At 46.2% G+C, this 7,839-nt stretch overlaps 1 protein-coding gene across 1 annotated transcript in view; it reads right to left on the bottom strand.

Moving 5' to 3' along the window:
• GGT5 (gamma-glutamyltransferase 5) overlaps nucleotides 1-4,061 on the bottom strand; it is a 39,844-nt gene extending 35,783 nt beyond the window's left edge. Inside the window, exon 1 of the mRNA XM_024197964.1 lies at nucleotides 3,509-4,061. Within this exon, the coding sequence (XP_024053732.1) occupies nucleotides 3,509-3,663 (155 nt within the window). The 5' untranslated portion in view covers nucleotides 3,664-4,061. The remainder of the gene's footprint in view (nucleotides 1-3,508) is intronic.
• Nucleotides 4,062-7,839: the final 3,778 nt, after the last annotated feature.

The raw sequence follows: 7,839 nt of genomic DNA, 5'->3' as shown, positions 1-7,839 counted from the left end.
GTGCAGTGAGGTAGATTTCCAAGTCACCAACATAAAGGCGATGGCTGAAGCCCTGGGAGCAGCTGAGGTGACTGTGGGAGAAAGCCTGGAGGGAGGAGAGGAGCAGACTGATACCTATATACAACAGTCCCCACCACAGCATTGGCATCTGAATAGGAAAATCCCCATGTTAGCTGAGCTGGATATTCCATTCGTTTCCCGTGGCTTTCATGCATGTGCCCCAGCAATGCAATAGCCCTGCTCCCTGAAGCAGGGACTCAGAAACACCACCACCAACAGGGTTTTCTTTATTGTCCAGTCTGAAATGCTGGACAGAAAACAAAGAGGTGTGGAAAGTACTCCACTTAGGAGGAACAATCAGTTGCACACATACAAAATGGGAAATGACTGCCTAGGAAGGAGTACTGCGGAAAGGGATCTGGGGGTCATAGTGGACCACAAGCTAAATATGAGTCAACAGTGTAACACTGTTGCAAAAAAAGCCAACATCATTCTGGGATGTATTATAAGCAAGGCACAAGAAGTAATTCTTCTGCTCTTCTCCACGCTGATTAGGCCTCAACTGGAATATTGTGTGCAGTTCTGGGTGCCACATTTCAGGAAAGATGTGGACAAACTGGAGAAAGTCCAGAGAAGAGCAACAAAAATGATTAAAGGTCTAGAAAACATGACCTATGAGAGAAGATTGAAAAAACTGGGTTTGTTTAGTCTGGAAAAGAGAAGACTGAGAGGGGTTTACAAGTACATAAAAGGTGTTACAAGGAGGAGGGAGAAAAACTGTTCTTAACCTCTGAGGATAGGACAAGAAGCAATGGGCTTAAATTGCAGCAAGGGAGGTTTAGGCTGGACATTACTAACTGTCAGGGTGGTGAAGCACTGGAATAAATTGCCTAGAAAGGTTGTGGAATCTCCATCATTGAAGATTTTTAAGAGCAGTTTATTTAGACAAACACCTCTCAGGAATGGTCTAGATCAGTGTTTCCCAAACGTGGGATGCTGCTTGTGTAGGGAAAGCCCCTGGCGGGCTGGGCCGGTTTGTTTACCTGCCCCGTCCGCAGGTCCGGCCGATCGCGGCTCCCACTGGCCACAGTTCGCTGCTCCAGGCCAATGGGGGCTGCTGGAAGCGGCGCGGGCTGAGAGACGTACTGGCCACCACTTCCCGCAGCCCCCATTGGCCTGCAGCAGCGAACCACGACCAGTGGGAGCCGCGATCAGCCAGACCTGTGGACGGGGCAGGTAAACAAACCGGCCCGGCCCGCCAGGGGCTTTCCCTACACAAGCGACGTCCCAAGTTTGGGACACACTGGTCTAGATAATACTTAGTCCTGCCATGAGTGCAGGGGACTGGACTAGATGACCTCTTGAGGTCCCTTCCAGTTCTATGATTCTATTCTAATCTAGTATAATCTATTCTAAGTGAGGTTTGGCTGAGGCTAGCTAGAGACCTGTCCTTGTATCTGTCTGTCTCAGGAACCTCTCTGGCCCACATCCCCACAGTACCTGAGCACCTCACAGTCATTCCTGGATTTACCCTCACGGCACCCCTGTGAGGCATGGAGGGAGAACTGAGGTACAGTGAGAGACTTGCCCAAGGTCACCCAGAGAGTCTGTGCTGAAGCCGGGTATTGAATCCCACTCTCCCTAGCCACCCATGTCGCTCCCTAACATTGGGCCATCCTTATTCCAATAACACAGCAATGCTCCCTGACTGGCCATGGTGGCAGTAAATGTGAGTCAGGGCTGGATGCTAGCATAACACTCAGTGCAGATAAGAGAAAATGTTGCTACTATCATAAGCAGGAGGAGGGATAGCTCAGTGGTTTGAGCATTAGCCTACTAAACCCAGGGTTGTGAGTTCAATCCTTGAGGGGGCCACTTAGGGTTCTGGGGCAAAATCAGTACTTGGTCCTGCTAGTGAAGGCAGGGGGTTGGACTCAATAACCTTTCAAGGTCCCTTCCAGTTCTAGGAGATAGGCTATCTTTATTTAAATGGCTTGAGTCATGGGTCAGGGTCCAATCACATGAGGTGCTGAGCCCTCACCTCCTACTGACTCGGCCACTCGCTGAGCCAGGTGTCACAAATTCCAAAGCTAGCTGCATCTCTAGCCCCTTGAGGGCACCCGTCTCAGGCCTCTAGCCATCACCTTACTCAAGGAAGGAACTCACCTTTCCCTCCAGACCAGAGATTTAGTCAGCAATTCCTCCTACAATTCACCGAGAGAACATACTGTATCTTGACAGCCAGAGTTTACATGCATACCTGTCACCCCTAGCAGGTGTCACCCCTCTCCAAAGTCCTTCATACCCTTACGTCAGGGTCTGTCCCACACAGTGTAATGAGTTTTTGGACCCAATGAGAGTGACACCTCCCTTATGAGAAGCTGGTCACATTAGAGAGTTCTCAGTTCTTTGGTAGCCTTCTTCAGTACGCACAAACCAGGAGATGCCATTTTCCCCAGAGGGGTGCTGCCTCTCCAGACTTGTTTACTTGCCTAGGGATTTGCATTAATCCCCCACCTTTAGTTCTTGCGGAAAACTCCTGCACCTCCCGCCCCTCCTCCCCAAGTCTACACAGATACACACAACACAAAGTTGATAAAATGGTCTGAGGAGACTATGATTCTATAGCTTCTACAGGTTGACAGTTCTTGATAGTTCATTCATGCTTATGTGACATTGCCCCCTCTCCCGCCCCAATCAATGCATTGCCTGTCTTGTTTCCAGAAAGAAATTAATTCCTTCACACCCAGGCATAACAATACAAAGTGAAAGGGGAAACTGAGTCATACCTGTTTCCATAAAGATCTATCAGAAGTTCCCCAGCTCTCCACACAAGGGATCTGGAGAGCTGCAAAACATTTGCCTTTGTTTCTTCAGCATTGATAAGATAATTAAGTGAAATAATTTCCCCATGCTTCCTCTTTTATGGATATAAAGGATATTTCGACCAGCCTGGGCAGCGCTAACCACAAGCATAGGTGCTTGTCTTTCCCTGCAGCCTAATGCCACTTCTCCCCTTTATGTTCTCCTCCTCACCTTCTCTCAGTTTGTTTCTAAAGTCTTGCTGAACAGAGATTACTGCCCAGTGAAGAGGGATGAATCTACTGCCTGCTTCTCCTTAAGAGCTGCCTTGTGGGTTCCAGTCATAGTCACATTCAAATACAAGTGACAGTCATTATCTGCACCCTCAGGAAAGAGACAGGTCTGCAGAGCAGAGGTGAGAGAAGGAAAGGAAGATCCTATGGTATGTAAGGCTAAGAATGTTTGACTTCAGAGCTCTTACACCAGGACTGAACTTGACCTACGATCAGGAGCTTGTGCTCAGGTATCTGGCATAACTCTTCAGACTGAAGATTAGGGGAGAAGGTAAGACCCAGTGCCTCCTGCTCAGTCACTGGGAAGTGCTGGTTTTAACTATAACCTCTAGTATTATCTACCTGTCTTTCACTCTGGCTCTATAGCGTGCACTACATATACAAGTTCCAAACAGAAAAGTCCATGCACATACCTGCCAATGTCTGAACAGATTTCAGTGTCAGCTGCTACAGCAGCATGCAGATAACTTCCACACTTGGGTAGTGCCAGGATTACAATGACAGCAACTGCAATAGCCAGGAGCCCTAGGACCAGCAGCACAAGACAGCAGATCTTCCTTTTAGACATGGCTATCCTGACGTTCCCCAGTGCAGCAGAGAGAGAGGATTTCGGTCCTGTTGTTAGTAAAGACTTGCGTCTGGCAGAGACTCTTGCCTTGTCTTGCTCTGGGGCAGTGAAAGCTATAGGAGGGAGCTCGCATTAACGGGCTCATTGACTGCCCCACAGTGGCTTTGAAGGAAACAGTCTGTTAAGTGCCTTGATATGTCTGTTAAGAAATGTGTGTGCAGAACACTCTTACGCACACAAATCTCAGTAAGACTTTTTCCTCTCTTATGAACATAAATTGCTTTTTTTGGCAGAACACTCCAAAGATTGCTTTGAAAGTTGAGATGAAAACTATTAACCCATTTACTCCTGGAGCATTTCTAGCAGAAAATCTTCAACCTTTCACAACACTTCCCTGCTTTCAGAGGCTTTGTCTATACTACCCACCAATTCCCTGGGCCCCAAACCATTTTATTTACCTCTTAATTTTCACTGCAGTCATTAACAGAATTGCTGTCTAATTAATCAAATGGGTATAATAATTTTAAAAATCCTTTATTCATGTATCATTCTTCTTTTTTGGAATTCTGTACCATCCTTCTCCCAAACTTTTCAAGGTGTGTCAATTTGGAAATTGCTTACCAAACAGAAAATAGACATTTATATGGATAATGAGAACATCCACAGTTACATTAGCTAGGATACAAAAAATGATGAGTAATATAAGCCCTTCTGCTTTAAGGGGGCTAAACAACCACTAACTGATGGAATTGGGAAGAAATTTCCCCTATGGGCAGGTTATTCCAAACTTACCTGTTATGGGATGTCTTCCACTTTCTTCTAAAGCATCTGGTACTGGGCACTGGTAGAGACAGGATACTGGAAGAGATGGACCAGTGGTCTTACCTGGAATGACAATTCCCATGTTCCTATGGAAGAGTCTTTTGAGACCCCAGCTCTGGAGTACCCTGAAGAGGATAAGTGCTGGCTCAAAACAGTGCAGGATCCAAGACCATCCGATACTATACTTCTCATAGTAAATTGTCCTTCATATGGGCACTGTAAAGATTAATTAGCTGATGTTTGTGAAGGTCTTTGAGAATGCAAAGTGATATATAATTGCCGAATGTTATTAAAACTGATAAGAATAGAACACCTCGTCTATGAATACATCCTGGTGGCAAATATTTACCATATTTTCCATTGTAGGACAGCATGTAGTTCATTCCTACACCTTGGAGTCTATAATCTCTTTGCTGAGGAGTTCTACTCCACACAATTACCCGAACAAGATGTCACGTCCCTGACAAAGGACTCACATTGTTAGTGGGTTTGTTTTGTTTTTGAGAAGACACTGAAGGAGATTATCCATGCACGTGTACTTCAGTGTTGGGATTTTGCAGCAACTGTCTCTACATGGAATGGGTTGTGGGGAAGCTCACAGCTATTCCTGTCCCAACCTCCCAAAAGAAGTCACTACAGGGAATGGTGAAGGAGCAACTGGATAGGAAGGAGCTTACAGACGATAGGGAATTGTGTAAGAATGCTGAATATGGGGCGCTCACAGACCACGCACAGTGGTAGCTGTTCCAATCCCAACCTCTAGGAGGCACTATAGAGAAGGTTCAGGTTCTGGGGAAGCCAACATCAACTCATACTAGTCACAAAGGCAGTTGGTCTGAGCGTTGGAAGTACTTTCCTTGCTCATTCCAGCAGCAGCACTTTGAACTAAGAACTCTGGCAAGCTCAGTGTAATTTTAACTGAGATCCAAACATGTCCCTGACATGCTAATCTAGTCTCCATGAAAATTCTTTCTCCCTTAATCAGGCTCTTTTCAAGTGGCAGCTTTTCAGTTTGCCTCTCTTGGAAACCAGCTGTTTTATGAGAAAAGTCATCAGGCCCCTCAGGGGATTGAAGATAAGAAGGCAACCCTGCTCTGGTGATCCAGGGTGTGGGGAAGAAGTGGGAGGGACTCCAGAGGGCAATAGGTAATATTCTTTAATTATACAAATCCTGTAGCATACACACCTTTCATTCAGTAAAGGGAATGAGCAGAACCTTAAGGGCCTGACCTTGCGGAGTGCTGAGTACCCTGCACTCTCATTAACTACAGTGGAGTTCTGAACAGGAGTAAAGGTCTCCATGTGAAGCTTCTTTTGCCAAATCAGGACCTGGGTTAATGGTGGTCTATGAATGGAATAAAGAACAGTAAGGACTTGCACTTTCCTCCATATCCCTACATAACTTTCCATGGACATACAGAGGTAGCGGTTGCAAATAACAAGTCTCTAAAACATCTTTTAAAATTGCAAGATAGTGATAGAGTGTGCAAGGAAAATTACAAGGCCCCAGTCCATCCCCATCAAGAACAAATCCACAGGATGCGGGAGGCAGGAGGGGAATATCCAAAAGCAGATCCCCTCACATTTGTCTTGTCAAGTAGTTGCTGCTACGCAGAAAAGGTCTGCCCCAAATCTGGCCATTCACAGGGTATCTTAAGGAGGCCCCATACCCTTGTACAGTGGCTCTGGTCTCCAGTGGCCCCCTTTCCACTTAGAACGGGGGAGGATCCAGCTGAGGAGGGGCCTCTCCATATGCTGATCTAGGGGGAACAACATAGGGCTAAGATTTTAAACATCAACGTTTTAATAGTACAACCTACTAAAATGTGTCAGGCACCTGAACATTTTGCGAATGATCCTGTATAGGCCTGGAGTTAATACAGCTGCAGAGCCTCACTTGTAGCAGAGGTGTGAAAATACAGGTTAGCAAAAGGAGATAAATGTGAAGTGGAGAAAATGGTGGATTTTCACTATATATTTGCACTATTCGCATGGGCTCAGAAGGATAATACAATACCTGCGAAGGGAAGGGCTGCGGAATATGGTTTCTCTGTAAGTATGGGCAAAGCTCTTCATAGGCTGGAAATAAAAGGTAACAAAACAAGCTCCTGTTATAATACTTCACATTCATGTGGCTCCTTTCAGGTAAGAATTGCAAAACGCTTTACGTTCATTACTTAAGCCTCACAGTGCCCCTGTCCAAGACTGCAGCAGAGCTGATATTAAAATCCACAAGTTGTGACTACCAACCTCCTGATGTAACCGCTATGCAAATTCCCCTATTAATCTTATAATAATAATATATGGAGATATACCTATCTCATAGAACTGGAAGGGACCCCAAAAGGTCATCGAGTCCAGCCCCCTGCCTTCACTAGCAGGACCAAGTACTGATTTTTGCCCCAGATCCTTAGGTGGCCCCCTCAAGGATTGAACTCACAACCCTGGGTTTAGCAGGCCAATGCTCAAACCACTGAGACTTGAACCCCGCAACCTAGGGACTCGTTTGCCTGAGCAGATGCTAAATCCTGACTAGTGGAAACTTGTTTCAAAGTATAACAGCCGCACGGCCCTCAGTTCAATCCCCATCACTGCACTGCATCTCTGACCTCCGGTGCACTGTCTACACTGGCACTTTACAGTGCTGCAACTTGCTGCGCTCAGGGGTGTGTTTTTTCGCACCCCTGAGCGAGAAAGTTGCAGCGCTGTAAAGTGCCAGTGTAGACAAGCGCTAAGTGGCTTGGCAGTGTGTGCACCTCGGGAGTTACAGCGCAGAAAGCTGCTTTACTGCGCAGAAACTTGCCACTGCAGACAGGGCCTAACTGTAGCCTCTCAGGGCACGTCTTCAGTAGCTTGTAGCTACGCTCCTCGTGGAGGTGGGTTTTTTAGAGCGCAGTGTCTCCATGAGAGTTTCTACACTACACAAGCCACATTGAAGCGCTGGAGCTGAATCACACACTCGCAAAATAAACTTTCAGGATTACCAAACTCCACCCAGGTAAGATTGGTGTCACTGCAGATACAATTCGGATTCAGTTCAGTGGGCTCAGGACTCATGTGACAGAACTGCCATGAATACATCATCATTCTCCATGGGAAACATGATTTAGGTAAGACCATCCCAAAAGTCTAAGCCTAATACATTAAGAAACTGATTACAGGTAATATCTCACCCTCAGAGATGTTCCAATAAGCTTCTTTCTCAGACTAGACTCCTTCCTAGTCTGGGCCCAATCCTTTCCCCGGTACAGTCCTTATTAGTTCCAGCAGACATCTTAAGTGGAAACTAGGGGTTTTCTCATGACTGGCTCCTCTTTGTTCTGTTCCACCCCCTTTTATAGCTTTGGCACAAGG

The sequence above is a fragment of the Terrapene carolina genome, unplaced genomic scaffold (assembly GCF_002925995.2).
Source record: "Terrapene carolina triunguis isolate 2854851 unplaced genomic scaffold, T_m_triunguis-2.0 Scaffold790, whole genome shotgun sequence".
Taxonomy (NCBI): Eukaryota; Metazoa; Chordata; order Testudines; family Emydidae; genus Terrapene; species Terrapene triunguis.
Note: the sequence above shows the minus strand (reverse complement) of the source record. Positions and strands in the feature narration are given on the sequence as shown.